Source organism: Arvicola amphibius, chromosome 7, assembly GCF_903992535.2.
Source record: "Arvicola amphibius chromosome 7, mArvAmp1.2, whole genome shotgun sequence".
Lineage (NCBI taxonomy): Eukaryota > Metazoa > Chordata > Mammalia > Rodentia > Cricetidae > Arvicola > Arvicola amphibius.
Genome location: NC_052053.1, coordinates 11,073,985 through 11,089,353, shown reverse-complemented (window position 1 = coordinate 11,089,353; position 15,369 = coordinate 11,073,985). Strand labels below are relative to the sequence as shown.

Sequence of the window (15,369 nt, the reverse complement as noted above, 5' to 3'; positions counted from 1 at the left end):
TTTCAAAGGATAAATGTGACCCTGTTGGCGCCATACACATGTTTTGATATGTGGATGCATCAGGGTTTAAGCCTGGGTTTCCATTTTGAGGTTATATATGAGGAAGGATATGAAGAAACATCTTTTTCTTCTTTCTGTAGCACTGATGATTGAACCAGAGCTCCATGTAGGCTGGGCAAATGCCTACCATTGAACTACATCTGCAGCCAATAAATTTTATTGTTAAATGTACCTCTCTGGTATTTTCCACTATGAAAGATTCTCATTATTTTTAATTGTGTATATGTGTGCCTGTGTATGGGTATGTACATGTTTCTGCAGGTGCTTGCAGAGGCCAGAGGTGCTGGATGCCCCTGGAACTGGAGTTACAGGTAGTTGTGAGCCCTGGCCTAAGTGCTAGGAGCTGAACTCAGGTTCTCTATGTGTTCTTAACTGCTGAGCCTTCTCTTCAGTCCCTTCCCCTTCCTAAAGTGAGTATCTCACAGAGAAGATCTAATAGCCATCACATGTCATCATTTTCATAAGCAAATTAAGAGAAATGGTTTATGCCTTGGGATATTTATAAAAATATTACTTTCAACCAAAAGAGGCTACATGAAATTTTTAAAGGGATTCCTCCAGTTCTCACCGACTATTAAGGGAAACCACTAGTGTTACATGTAGCCAATTGAGGTGTTAATAAAAACAAAGTTCTTCAAACTAAAAGTTCAATATCTGCATATTTAAAATAACTTCTATTATTAGAAGAGAAACTGCTATTTCTTGTTTGAGGGCAGAAATGACAATAATAGTGATGAAAATATTAAGGAATCTTCACAATTTAAACTCAGCTAAATGTCTGTTTTAAGACAAGTATTATCTTTCCTTTTCTCTTGGAATATTCTGTCAAGGCTAAAGTAAATACAATTTAGGAATTCTGACAGAATAAATTATTTTTGGGAATAACATTTCCTGGGAGAGGAATGTTTGATAAAATTCAGTGATTACATAATAATAACAGAACCTACAAATTTACATTTCATGATTTTAAAAAGTGTGGGAAAATTAATCATTTGAATGAGCATCCTTTGAATGTGTGTGTGTGTGTGTGTTGTGTGTGTGCGCGCATGCATCAGTGTATGATTTATTTGCTGGCAGGCCTTACTACAGAATCTAGGCTGGTTTTGAACTCATAACCCTTCTGACTGTCTCTAACGTGCTGTACATCATATCCACAGAGTTCCCTTTGAGAAAGGGACTACTGTCCCGCCTACTACCATGAGTGTGTGCTCTCTACAACCTTCACTCTTCAAATTCCGGCTTAGGCCAGATGAGTCCTAGAGTTATTTTAGATCTAAAATCCTCACTGTCAATACAAATGTTAATTGGTTATCAAAACAGAACTAATGTGAGTCTAAACTCTTTTTTTTTTCTTTTAGAAGACTGTCACTGTGTAGCTCTGGTTGACCTAGAACTCACTATGTAGACCAGGATAGTCTTTTTTTTTTTTTTTTAAAGAAAACAAACTATCTTTTTTTTTTTTTTCATTTTACATACCAATCCCAGTTTCTATTCCCTCCCCTCCTCCCATTTTCTCCATTTTACCCCTCACCCTACTCCCATCCACTCCTCAGAGAGGGTAAGGCACATTGCTTTGGGGAAGGTCCAAGGCCCTCCCTATTATATCTAGGCTGAACAAGATATATGCATCCAAAGAGAATAGGTTCCCAAAAGGCCAGTACAAGCGGTAAGGATAAATCTTGGTGCCACTGCCAGTGGCCCTGAAGTCTGAACCAGCTATACAACTGTCACCCACATTCAGAGGGTCTAGTTTGGTCCTATGCTGGCTCCTTCCTCTCTGGTTGGAGTTGGTGGCTCCCATTAGCTCATGCAAGCTGTTTCAGTGGGTGTCCCCATCATGGTCTTGACCTCTTTGCTCATATTCTCACTCCTCCCACTCTTCGACTGGACTTTGGGAGCTCAGCCCAGTGCTCCACTGCAGGTCTCTGCCTCTGTCTCCATCAGTTGCTGGATGAAGGTTCTATGGTGGTATTTAAGATATTCATCAATCTGACAACAGGGCAAGGTCAGTTCGGGCACCCTCTCCTCTGATGCTCAGGGTCTTAGCTGGGGTCATCCTTGTGGATTCCTGGGAATTCCTCTAGTGCTAAACTTCTTGCTAGCCCCACAATGGCTCCCTCAATCAAAATATCTCTTCCCTTGCTCTCGTCTTAAGGAAATGTTCAACATCCTTAGCCATAAGGGGAATGCAAATCAAAACGACTCTGAGATACCATCTTACACCAGTCAGAACAGGCTAAGATAAAAAACACCAATGATAGCTTAAGCTGGAGAGGATGAGGAGTAAGGGGAACACTCCTCCATTGCTGGTGGGAATGAAAATTTGTACAGTCACTCTGGAAATCAGTGTAGCAGTTTCTCAGAAAACTGGGAATCAACCTACCTCAGGACCCAGCAATCCCTCTCTTGGGCTTATACCCAAAGGTTGCTCAATCATACTACAAGAACATTTGTTCTGCTATGTTCATAGCAACATTATTTGTAATAGACAGAACCTGGAAACAACCTAGATGTCCCTCAACTAAAGAATGGATAAAGAAAATGTGGTACATTTACACAATGGAGTACGGCTCAGTGGTAAAAAACAATGACATCTTGAAATTGGCATGCAAATGGACAGAACTAGAAAAAACACCCTGAGTGAGTAAAACCAGACCCAGAAAGATGAACTTGGTATGTACTCACTCATAAGTGGATACTAGCTGTAAAGCAAAGGATAATGAGTCTCTATAGTTCTCGACCCTAGAGAAGATAAGTAACAAGGTGAACCCTAAGAGAAACATATACAGATCCACCTAGAAAGGGGAAATAGACAGGACTGCCTGACAAAATTGGGAGCATGGGGGTGGGGGGAGAAGGGAGGGTGGAAGGGGAAGAGGAGGGGAGAAGAGGAGTAGGAGGAGAATTTGAGAGAGAGGGATAGTCAAGATGGAGGAAGGACCAGACTAGTCTTAAACTCAGGTCTCTGTCTCCTTAGTGCTGGGAAGCTACATTTACCAAAGTAGATTCTGTTTATTTAAAAGGAATTATTTTTGTTTTCTGAAGATCATCATGGTGGATTTGTTTCTGTTGCTTTTGTTTTTAAGTAGTCTAGGCTTGCTTTGAACTTCCTGTGTAGCTAAGAATGATCTCGAAATCCTGATCTAGCCTGTCCCTCCTGAGTGTTGGAAGTACAAACCTGCACACTATACTCCATTTCCAAAGAATGTGCGCTGGGGAATGCATCATGTGAGACAAACACTCTGCTGAGTCACACCCCAGCCCTCCTGTATTCAAAGGCTGACATGTGCTCCACAGGTAACATGTTAAAGCACAGATGAAAACTCTCCAGACTTTTTTTTTTTTAGCTCCTGCCCTTTATTCATGGTAAGAGATAGAGACTATACACGTGGTCCTGGAGGGCAGAATTAAATCATTTTATTTTCCTTGCTTATGTTATCACTAAAACAGCTGTCCCAAAGCATTTCTTCCAAATATGACTTGGGACTATAGCATATTACTGCATATACTTTAGACACAGTGGGGCTGTTTTTTGCTGCTGTCCAACAGGATTCTCATGTACATGGTCTTCACTCTTTCCAAAGGTAAATGGTACACACCATTAATTCATAGAAAACCTTACGTTAGTGACTGTCAAGTGCTAAGAAACTCTCTCAGTGTCAGCTGGTCAAGGATGTCTCACAAAAGACAAATGAGGCTGACTGTGACCCTCACTCCTTGAGCGGGAGACCTTCTGTGGAAGGGGTATGTTATCTGCCTTTGAACAACCATGAAAACCAGTGGTTCTCAACCTGCGGGTCCACATTCTCTTTCGTATAGGATGCACATCATCTGCATTACAATTCATAACAGTAGCAAAATCGCAGTTATGAAGCAGCAACAAAAATAATTTTATAGTTTGGGGTCACCACAACATGAGGAACCATATTAAAGGGTCGCAGCATTAGGAAGGTTGAGAATCACTGGTCTAGATGGTCTTCCTACCACAGTGACCAACACTTTCTAGCCCTGCTGCTGCCCTTTAGCTCAGAGACAATACCACAGCCTTCCAAGGAGGCTTCCTCGTGGACTCTGACACCCGAATCAGAGCTGAGGCATTCCTGGACAGATCATCTGCATGCTTAAGTGCCACTGTGACACATGTCTGGAAACTGAGAGTTCCTCAGTGATGATCAGAGACTACTCACATGCAATACATATTGTGCTTTGTACTCAAAGAAAATGCAACCTAGCAACACACATAAACATGTCTGTATTTAATGCACAACAAAAATACTCAATCTTAAATCAGAAAAGAGAAATTAGGGTAGTTATCATTTTGAAATAATTTACTCTTAATATACTTCAGGAAAAAAAGCCAGGGTCTTATATATCTCAGGCTGGTCTTGAACTCACAACTTTGCTACATACAATTTTGAACTTCTGATCTTCCTGCTGTTACCTCCAGTGTGCTAGGATTGCATGTGTATGGCACCGGGCCCAGGATTTTGAGGCTTTAGAGACCGAAACCAGGCCTTGAGCATGTTAAGCTAGTCCCTACCAACAGTCACATCCCCGGCCCTCTTAGCATACATCTGCGTAAAGCTTTGTGCTAAAAGACATGTAAGAAGATATTTTAGTTTAAAAATTAAATAGCAGCCGGGCGGTGGTGGCGCACGCCTTTAATCCCAGCACTCGGGAGGCAGAGGCAGGCGGATCTCTGTGAGTTCGAGACCAGCCTGGTATACAAGAGCTAGCTCCAGGACAGGCTCTAAAAAGCTGCAGAGAAACCCTGTCTCGAAAAAAAAAATTAAATAGCAGAACTTTAATGATCAAGTATAACATATTTAATATTTAGAGAAAATACTACATAATATTCTGCTTACATATATGTCTGTGTACCACATATGTGCCTGGTGCCCACAGAGTTCAGAAGGTGGCATCAGATCCCCTGGAACTGGAGCTACAGATGGTTTTGAGTCACCATATGGGTTCTGGGAAGTGAATCCAGGTCCTCTGCAAGAGCAACAAGTGCTCTTAACCACTGAGCCATCTCTCAAGCCTACCACATTGAGTTTTTCTTTATGGGTAAAAGTGTCTAAATGTAGACCAAAAATACCATCATCATTTTTCACAAAAAGGATCTGTTACATTGAGCATCTTCATGTATCACAGAGAAAATATAAAAGATCAAGTACTTTTTCAGAACTTGGTAATCATCTTTGAGGATAAATCTGTAGACTTTTTACAGCTTTGACTTTGATTAAAAAATGTAGTTAGGACAATTCAGCTTACCAAGGCAGCTTTAAAATTCAGTTTCCAAGGCAACAATCTTAAGTCCTGCTCACTGCTTAAAAAAACCAAAACCACTATAGATGCAGTTAGTACAACACCGAGGGCATGAATATAACTGAAGTGCTTTTGCTTCCACCTGAAACAAGCTGACCTCTTCCTTTTCAGGGAATTACACATATCCCTCCTGCTCTGCCTACCAAGTGTGAGAAGGTTATGGCCAACACAAGCCCAGTCTTCAGAGTGGCTGCTGGCACAAAGGGAAGAAGCAGGGGCTCTTACCTGCACACTTCACTCCCTGAGCAATGAGGCCCCACATGAAGTTGGCACAGTATTCACACCAGTGTGGCCCTCGGAATGTATGGACCTGAAAAAAGAATGGGGCAAAGTGGAGAAAGGAGAGACATGAGGAGGCTGTGCGCATCAATCAAAGGAGCCTTACACAAGCTAGCTGAACTGAAGATGCAGCATGCACATTTAGAAAACTGATCGAGTGGAACTGACAAGTGACATGTGTTTTCAGAACTTCATTTCTTCTTTTGGAAGGGATGACACATCAAATCGATAGACTGCAATTTCCTTCTGGGAACAATTTCTACCATGGAATTTTCCAATGAGTCGTCTCCTCAGGCACAGGGAGCCTTTTACACTGACATGCAAGGCTAAGAAAGCAGGGTTGGCAACGTCTTGAGTCTGTGCAGATTCTGTCAGTTTCCTGGGCAAAATGGGTTACGTATATTGAAGTGACCCTGGTTGAAACTGAATCATCAAACAGGGCCAATTCTTCAAAACATTTTATATTTACTGTGTTAACAACAAATGCATGTTAGTACCTATAAAAACTACAGTGAATGAGAAACCTGGCATTTCAGGCCTGTGACATCGTGTAGGCTCCCAGAGACTTTCATGCATACGAAAGGTAAGTATTCTAACACTGGTGAAAAATATCACCAGAACAGAGATGCCATGAATCTGAACCTTCAATTAAATAACAGAAATAGGAAATCCTGTCTGATGTGGTGGCCCATGCTTCTTAAGCCCACACTAGGGAGGCAGAGATTCCAGGTCATCAAGAACTGTACAGTGAAACCATGTCAGAGAGAGAGAGAGAGAGAGAGAGAGAGAGAGAGAGAGAGAGAGAGAGAGGGAGGGAGGGAGGGAGGGAGGGAGGGAGGGAGGGAGGGAGATGTGGAGAGGGAGGGAAAGAGGGAAGAAGGGGGAGGGAAGAAACAGTATTACCAATTTTGGGCAAATTCTGGTTGAAAGTGCACTAAGAAAACAACAACAACAAGAAGAGAGGATACAGGAAGTCAGCTGATTTACAGCCAGTTAGTTAATTAAGGTCATTTCCTCCTGCAGGAAACAAAACCATGGAGAAAAATCACCAAGTATGATGATCTCCATGTGCAGATCTGCCAGCACAGTTCTGTACACCGCAGCTAAGAATGTCACTTTCCATAACTGTGACATTAACCTACTGACTGGGTCTCAGAAACAAAGCAATGACTCTGGGATATGTATACATATTTACATGAATATGTAAATAATTACAAATGAATTATTTCTTAAAGCCTAAGATATCACAAGCATAACATTTCATTCAGAAAAACAATTCTGATTGAATAATGACACACCACTAATTATAACGCTCAATTTCAAAGATGTTGAAATATGAAATAAAATGTCTCTAGTACAGTCAGTAAAATATAGCATATCAAAATTCTGGTACAAATATAGAACTGAAACAGGTATCTGTATGAGACTACAGAGGATAACCCATACTTCATTCCAAATAGGTATATGTTTATGATTACAGCAAGCAAGCTTGAGAACTGGGTTTCGTGTAATTTTGAAAAGTAGGCCAAAATTCCTTTTATATCTTTCATTAAAAGGGTCAGAATACAATACACACTTGCGTCTGAACTGCTAATGATGTTCAGAGCCTATAAATTGAAAGCATTTCATGGAACTGCCGGAACAGGGCCCAAGATCAGCAGATTCTCTCCAATGCCCCTATGCTTATGTTCCTCAGAATGAGTAAAACTGGACGAGCCACACTTCACTCTGATGCGAATGTGAAGTAGACCACAGGCACGGGCTCATACAAAAAGGTATGGACGATCAAATCATGATAGCATCCTAAAATTACTTTGGAGAAAGTCTCTGAGATACAAATTCGACCACAGGCTGCTGAGTCTCGTGTTAAGATGAGTGGCGTAGATGTGTAAAATGCATGAGAATACGGAGGAAATCCCAGAATCACCCTGCGCACGACTTACCCTGTATTGAAGCATCTTGAGTTACAATGGGGAACAAGTCATAGAGGTGTTTTGTTTATTACTTAAAACACAAGAGCACTACCTACCAATGTTAGCACAGTCCTTTCTTCCCATGTGAGGGCAGTGGTGAATACGGCATTTTAAAGACACAGGGCCTCTGTTCATATGACACACGCTGAAGGAAGAGTTAACTGTGCAGGCCCCATGTTCTCTAAGCAAAGGTTGCACGTGTATATCAGAAAGCAGCTGTTACAGAATTATTACTCATATACTTCAGGCTGGTACAGATCTTTTATAAAGGCATTTTGAACCATTTGTGGTTATTTTGTTGTAAAAGTTGTTAAGTAGCTTGCATACCCCAGCAAATTGCCTTAGAAGCATTAGCAGCTAGCTTAAGTCAGTTTGGAAGGGAGAGAAAGGCAGGGAGAAAGTGGTCACTGACAGGACAGGTTCCTTAGGGCTAAACGAAGTCAGGATCAGGCAGACAGTTAGCTGGATAGGAGGAACAGGAAGAGAACCCCCACAGGCACACCTTGGTCTCAGGTAGCACAGGCTGATAATGAATGCTGCCAAGGCTGACCTTGAACTCCTGACCCTTCCATCTCCATTTCCCAAGTGCTGGGATTATAGGCAGGTGCCACCTGACTAAGAGCAGCCTTTAAAGTTTTATAGCACAGAAGGGCAATTATAGCTGACAATCATTAGCTGTATATTTAAAATAGCTAGCAGAAAGAATTTTGAAAGCTATCAACACAAGGAAACAATAAATGTTTGAGTGAGGCCGATGCCATTATCCTGGTCTGGTCATTACACTTGGGTTGAAATATTACAGCGTATCCCCAAAGAATGTGTAATCACATGTTAAGAAGAAGAAACAGCCCTTCATCTGTACATAGCCGAGCACAATACAGACAGGTGGTATTTACTGCACACAATTCTACAGTCGCTGACATCGGCTAACGTTGTTACTCGAAATAGTTGTATTTTAATCATGTTTTAAAAAGGAGTTAATCAAATGTAATGCATGCTCAACTATAACAGAAAGGTCAAAAGTGGCACTGCTTAGGAGGGGACTAAGAAGGAAATGAGGAGAAAATTGAAGAAAGGTCTGAAGCGAATTAGGAAGAAGCCCAAGGCCACAATAGTAAGATCTTTGGGTTTTACAAATGCTAACATGCTAGGCAAACAATCTACCACTGAGCTCTATCCCCAGCCCATCTGTTTGCCTATTTTTAAAGTCAGGGTCTTCTTGTAGAGCTCAGGCTGGCCTTGAACCTTCTACCTCAGTCTCTTCAGCTCCGTTGTTATTGGTGTAGGTACTTTTGCCTGGAATGCTCGATCCTCCATATAGTAGATGCCCACCAGGGATCAGCAGCTGGTCAGTACTTGAGGAATAAACACTACTGCAACCTCGATAAGCACACAGCTAAGCAACACTGTCATTTCCATAGTTTTCATCTAAAGTGCCTGAGGTTTTTTGCTTTTGTTTTCCTTTCTTACTTCTGCTCCCTTTTTTAACTCCTGGTTCTTAGCTATTTTCCTGGTTAGGTTTTTGTTTGTTTTGTTTGTCAATTCCGCACAAACCTAGACATATCTAGGGAGAGGAGATCTTAAGTGAAAAATTGCCTCCATAAGACTGGCCTATAGGGCATTGTCTTAGCTAATGCTTGAGGCTTCTCCTGGGCACAAGTGGTCCTGGGTCACATAAGAAAACCAGGCTGAGCAAGTTATGGTGAGCAAGCCAGTAAGCAGTGTTCCTCCATGGCCTCTGCATCAGCTCCAGGCTGACTTGTTTTGATGATGAACTGAAATGTGGAATTATAAGCCAAAATAAACCCTTTGGCCCCCAAGTTCCTTTTTTGGTTATGGTGTTTATCACATCAATAGAAACCCTATGACTGCTGCAGACTAGGTAATCTAACGACAACCTTTTGTTAGCAGTGGATAGAAAACAGGAAAACGCTCCATCTCAGATTTTTCTTTTCCCGTGACTTCTTTTGCTTTTCTTTTATTACATTTATTTATTTATGTGTATGCGTGGGTGTTCATGGAAATCAGAACTTGGGGTAACTGGTTCTCGCCTTCCACCATGTGTCGGGTCCTCAAGATTGGCTGCAAGGGCCTTTACCTGCTTGAGCCATCAGTCAGACCTTTCTGAGCCGTCTTCGCTGCTCCTACCTCTCAGGCCCATTTCCCACCTTACCTGAGGGTCAGAGTTTGGGGGGAATAACAAGGCTTAATCACACCTTCTAGCTCAGGAGGTGGCTGCCTGGCCCATTTTTGAAGTTAAGAAAGCAGGGCAGCATCCTGACAGGTGGTCAGGATATGTCAATGTACTTTTGCTCATTCTATTGTTAACTATGCGGTCACCTGGGGAAAGGCTGTTTTCTGCCTACGTGACCGACCAAGGGTATGTGAGTATACGTGACTTGTGTCATCCTGAAGCTTTTTGTTACCTTCTCCCCAGTTTACCTTGGGTATAAAAACTGTGGAAAAATAAGCGTGGGTGATTTCAGGACCTGAATAATCCCTGAAACTCCCTCCCGATACTGTTTTGTAGTTTCTGTCTTTATTTTCCCATGCCCCTACCCTGGTAAAAAGTATTTATGTTGAGGCTGGTCCTCAACAGTGTCTGAAGAGGCTATTATATTCCAGGGCCTCATCCCAGGCCCTGCACACATCTTTGGAATACTGGGCAGGAAGGTGCATTTCAAGCCCCTTCCCCTGGGAGTTGCCTGGTCCAGACTCTAACTCTGATAAAGACCACCAAGCAGTGACCCCTCCCTAGGGAGGTTTAGGACCACTCCCACAGGCTACTTAAACTGTCCCCAGAGAATGTACACGTGCTCTCTCCTTTTCTCTCTCTTCCCCTTGCCATATTTTCTTGTTGCCACCCGGGAGTACTGCATTAAACATGGGCATCTCTTATTTGGTCTAATTTGATCTGATTGGAATTATTTGCATCGGCCGAGAGGCTCGTTCTAAGAAATATTCTTAACAGAGGCCAGAAGAGCAAGTCAGATCCTCTGTAGCAGGAGTTTTGGACCATTGTTAGCTGCCACATTGTGCTGGGAGTCAAATCCAATTCCCCAGGGAGCACTCTCAATGGCTGAGCCATCTCTCCAGCCTGTCTTGAAAGTCTTAGACAGTGTTGCATAATGCACGTCTCTTAGTAAGCATACAAAAGTTTTGCCTTTTTCTGAGTTTTAGACAACTGAGCCAACTGAAGTGACCTTGTGATGAGTGAGAGACCTCAGCGGCATCTTACTTTGGCACCTCCAAGTGGAATCTAACCTCTGCTTGCTGTCGGACCTGAAGCACATACATAGGCTCTGTAAGGTGGGAGGTGGCATAATTTCTTTATAGTCAGAGATACCTGCACTAGTAATTGTATCTGTTTCCCAGAGGTGATGCCTTTGGAGATTCTTTTGGTAAGACAACTCAATTTCCGGCAATTTCCGGCAGCATGGGACATTACCAGCTAGGAGGTCATCTGGTAAGAGGACACAGAACTATTTTTCCTAAGCTACCTCTAAAGCTGCTGGTCCATCTTGACAAGTCAGAGTGACAGAGTACATGAAACTAACAAGCCTTAGTGAACAACAGCAGGTTCAGCTAGTTTTAAAGCCCCTTTCTCTTTTGCTCCTGGAAAAGACAACATCATCACTATGGTATGTGCGATTACTTTTCACCTGTGAACAACTCCTTTTATGCTAATTTCTGTTTAAGCAATCAGATGAAACTAATTAGTAAACCCCAATAAAGCCTTATTACTGAATGCACCAGCCAAAGCCAGGCTGAAAAGGGCACAGAGGGTGTGACATGGGAGGTGTGTTGGGGGCAACAGCCAGTGTCACACTGTCTCCCAGACAAGGACCTTGTTATACAGTGAGGTCATCCTCACTGCGGTTTGCTATAATGAACACACCTGCTACCTGCTTCTCACCATGTTCACAGGACTTACAATTTCACTTCGAACACCAATAACAGAAATAGCAAAAGAGAAGCCACTCCACTGGAAGACAAAGACCCTGCATCAACATCCTCATTATCCCTTTCAGGCAAACACGCTCCCTTTAGGAACATGACGGCAAATGACCTTGTAAACCACAGTGGAAGTGACAAGAACATTAGGACCGTGAGGTTTTGCTGGCAAAGGTGGCACTGACATTTCAGCTGTAGCCTTGTCATTTGGGTGGCTCTGATGACTCAGTCCTCTAGCGTGGTACTGGGCAACAAAGAAGGGAACAGATGACGACAATCACATGGAGGAACACAGAAAGAGGCAGGCAGGCAGGAAAGGCCATTTCTTCTGTGCTCCTCATTTTTATAGTCTAGTGAAACAAAATGCCTTTTTTTCTGTTCAAAGTCACCTCACTATATAGTGCAGGATGGCTGAAACTCATGACCTTCCTGTCATGAGCTGGGCTTATGAACCTGTACCATCAGACTGAGAAAGATGGTTCTCAATTTTAAGTTAGTCTCACCAAGATAGTTTACAAATTTTTGATCACTTGATATGAAATTTACAATCTTAGTCTTAATTTGATCACTTCTGTTAAAGTGTATACATATATACATACATTACATATGCATATATGTAAAGACGTAAAGAGATGCATATCATATCAGCTGTGAACATTAGCAGTAAATACATGAATTTGTACAGAGTCTCCTGCAAACAAAGGTGGGTTATAAGAAAATAGTGGGGCTTTCAGTATCAATTACCTTCTTGCCCATTATTTAATCAAACCTAGTCAAAACTGCCTTCAAACTCTTAAGAAAAATCTACAGAGTAAGGTTTGGGTTGAGTTAAGGCACCAGCGCTGTCATTATGCTGGCCATTTTGATACAGAAGATTGGTAATGCTGACCTCAGCTGGGAAGAGAGAAGTGTATGGGGCTCTTGCTGAAGCAATTCTGATCACTAGTCAGAGACAGTCAAGTGTCTGGGGGAAGAAAAAGGCAGAGGCAAGCAGCAGACAGAATCAGGAAGCCATGGGACAGCTGGTGAGGGCCTAGGTGCTGACGACCTTTACAGCTAGCTGCTGAGAAGATAATCACAAGGAGGAGCTGCAGGGGCTGTGCCAGGTGCACCCAACTGCACACCTGTGCACACACAGCGTCACTCTGGTCAGTATAACTTTTTATTTCAGGAATGGGAAAACTGTTCAAAATTGGGGGAAGTACCATAAAAGTTCCTCCAGATTGACAGTGGCTACACCAAAATAAATAATGTTACCATCCTTAGCTTTTCTGTCCATTTTCCATCACATTACAAGGTATAATTATGTAATTAAAAAGTAAAACAACAGCGGGGCATGGTGGCGCATGCCCTTAGTCCCAGCACTCGGAAGGCAGAAGCAGGTGGATCTGAGTTCGAGGTCGGCCGGGTCTACAGAGAGAGTTCCAGGACAGCCAGGACTGCAAAGGCAAAGCAAAAAAACCAAACCAAACCAAAATAAGAAAAGGAAAATAACAAATATAAGTAAACCACTTTCCATTTCAAAATGTGGATGTTTAAGGCCTATAGTTTTCATCCTTTCCTCCTGATAGTGTTCCCTCTAAATTGATGGTGCTCAGGTGGAAGAATGTCAGATGTTAAGGGTAGCAAGCCAGCTCAGGAGGACATCCAAGTCTGACCACCTGACTCTGACCCCAGGACCCACATAGTAGAAGAGACAGTCCACACACTACTTCGTTATCTAATACCAAATGGTCAGCCCTGAGCATATACAAACAAGTAGTAGTATACAGACTGGGGAGGTTGTATTTAGGTATATACACACACGCACCCAACGTATATATGTAGCACATAAATACACACATAAATATAACAACAATTAAAAAAGGTCGTAAATTTGAGGACAGGGTGGTTTACATGGGAGGAGTTGAAGGAAGGAAAGGGAAGTGGGACAGTATGTAATTATAATCTTGAAAAAGGCTTTCTAAAGACGCTTTATGTTTAATTATTTGTATGCATGTGTGCATGTGCACAGAGTGCCAGGGCCCATGGGCAGCCACATCACTTCTCTGGCGCTGGAGTAACAGGCAGCACCACCTATCTTCGGTGCTGGAAACAGAATCTTGGTCCTCCATAAAAGCAGTATGTATTTGTAACTGCTAAGCCATTTCTCTAGCCCTCAGATCTAATTAATTCACTGATACAGGGTCTCACTATGTAGATGAGCTCGGTCTTGAACTCAGAGATTCTCCCCATCTCTGCCTCCTGAGTGCTGGGATTAGAAGTGTAGTTGCTACCTTGCTGGGCCAATTCTCTCTCTCTTTAAACTGCACACTCACTTTAAAGGTACAGACTTTAGCTATTACTGAATGAAGTCGGTTATAAATATCAATTAGACCAAATTGGTTGATTAAAGCTTCCCATGCCCCTGTTTTTGGTCTGTTCTATCACTGACAGAATTACTGAAATCTCTATGCTGTGGACTGTCTATTTTATTTGCAGTTCAGCTGCGGCTTTATGTATATGGACCCTGTTACTAGATGTATATACACATTAGAATATTAAATCTTCTTGAAGAATTTTACCCTTAGTTCCAGTGATAGTCCCTGTCTTAGAAACAACTACGACTTAGATCTGGGCCAATTAGCATCCTGTCCTCCTGGCGAAAGCTACTGTGCAGAAATGGACACGGACACACCACCAGGCAATGAGTGCTGGGCCTCGAGCCGACAAAACTGTCTCTCTGCAATAGGCCAAAGTCTGGCAAGACAAAGATTTGGTGCCTCTGCCACCATCCTGCCAACAAAATGATCCTAAAAATAAGCTCAAAGTTGGAAGATGGGGTTCTGGTGGCATTTTACGCCACCAGGTTGGAGAGCATTTTTAATGATGGATTTCTAATTATGTGACACATTGCCAGTCTGGGTTGGGCTTCTTGAGACTTACAAAGAAAAATCTCACAACTGGTCTATCAAATGGTATATACTATTCAATAGATCCATGTAGTTAAAAAGAAAAAACCAAACCAAACCAGAGGCCCCATAGTCAGTAGCAAAGTAAACCTGTACACCCCCAGGAAAGGATGTCTCTGTGAACTAGACTGAGCCCGAGCAGAGATAAGGCCAGGGCACAAGTCGCAGGTGGAGCTTCAAAGGTAGTTTTAATAGGAGGAAGAGCACACAGGAAGAACAGTGACAGACTACAGACAGAATGTGAGAAAACACAGTAAACTAAGTATTTGATGGGATTAGTATCAGAATATATAATAAATTCCTGTCACTGAATAGCAACCACCAAATAATTTTAATTGTATTTATTATTATTATTATTGCTGTGTAAATGTGTGTGCATGCTTGTGCACACCTGCCAAGGCATGCACATGGAGGGAAGAGAACAACTTTTATGAGCTGATTTTCTCTTTCTACCTTGGATTCTAGGGATCAAACACAGGCTTGCATGGCAAGCACTTTTATGAGCTGAGTAATCTTGCCTGCATAGCAGAATGGGAGGTACAGTTACAGTAGGGGGGCAGAGAGGAAGGGGGCGTGCTTGCTGCGCAGGGGTGTCACAGGAGCTCAAGTGCAGCCTGAAAAGGAAGCATGGTGTGAGCCTCTTCTCAAAAAAGAAAAAAGGATAGGAGGCTTGAATAAACATTTATTAATGGAAGATGCATAAATGACTAACAGGTACATGAAGAGATCATGTACTATCATTAATAACGAGGAAAATGCAAATCAAAACTACAATGGGTACCACCTCAAACCAGCTAGGAAGGCTGTTAACCAAAACCTGAAAC

General features: G+C 42.3%; 1 protein-coding gene across 1 annotated transcript in view; it reads right to left on the bottom strand.

Moving 5' to 3' along the window:
* Chn1 (chimerin 1) overlaps positions 1–15,369 on the bottom strand; it is a 102,645-nt gene that overhangs the window by 19,550 nt on the left and 67,726 nt on the right. Inside the window, exon 8 of the mRNA XM_038337029.1 lies at positions 5,614–5,698. Coding sequence (XP_038192957.1) covers positions 5,614–5,698 — 85 coding nt within the window. The remainder of the gene's footprint in view (positions 1–5,613; positions 5,699–15,369) is intronic.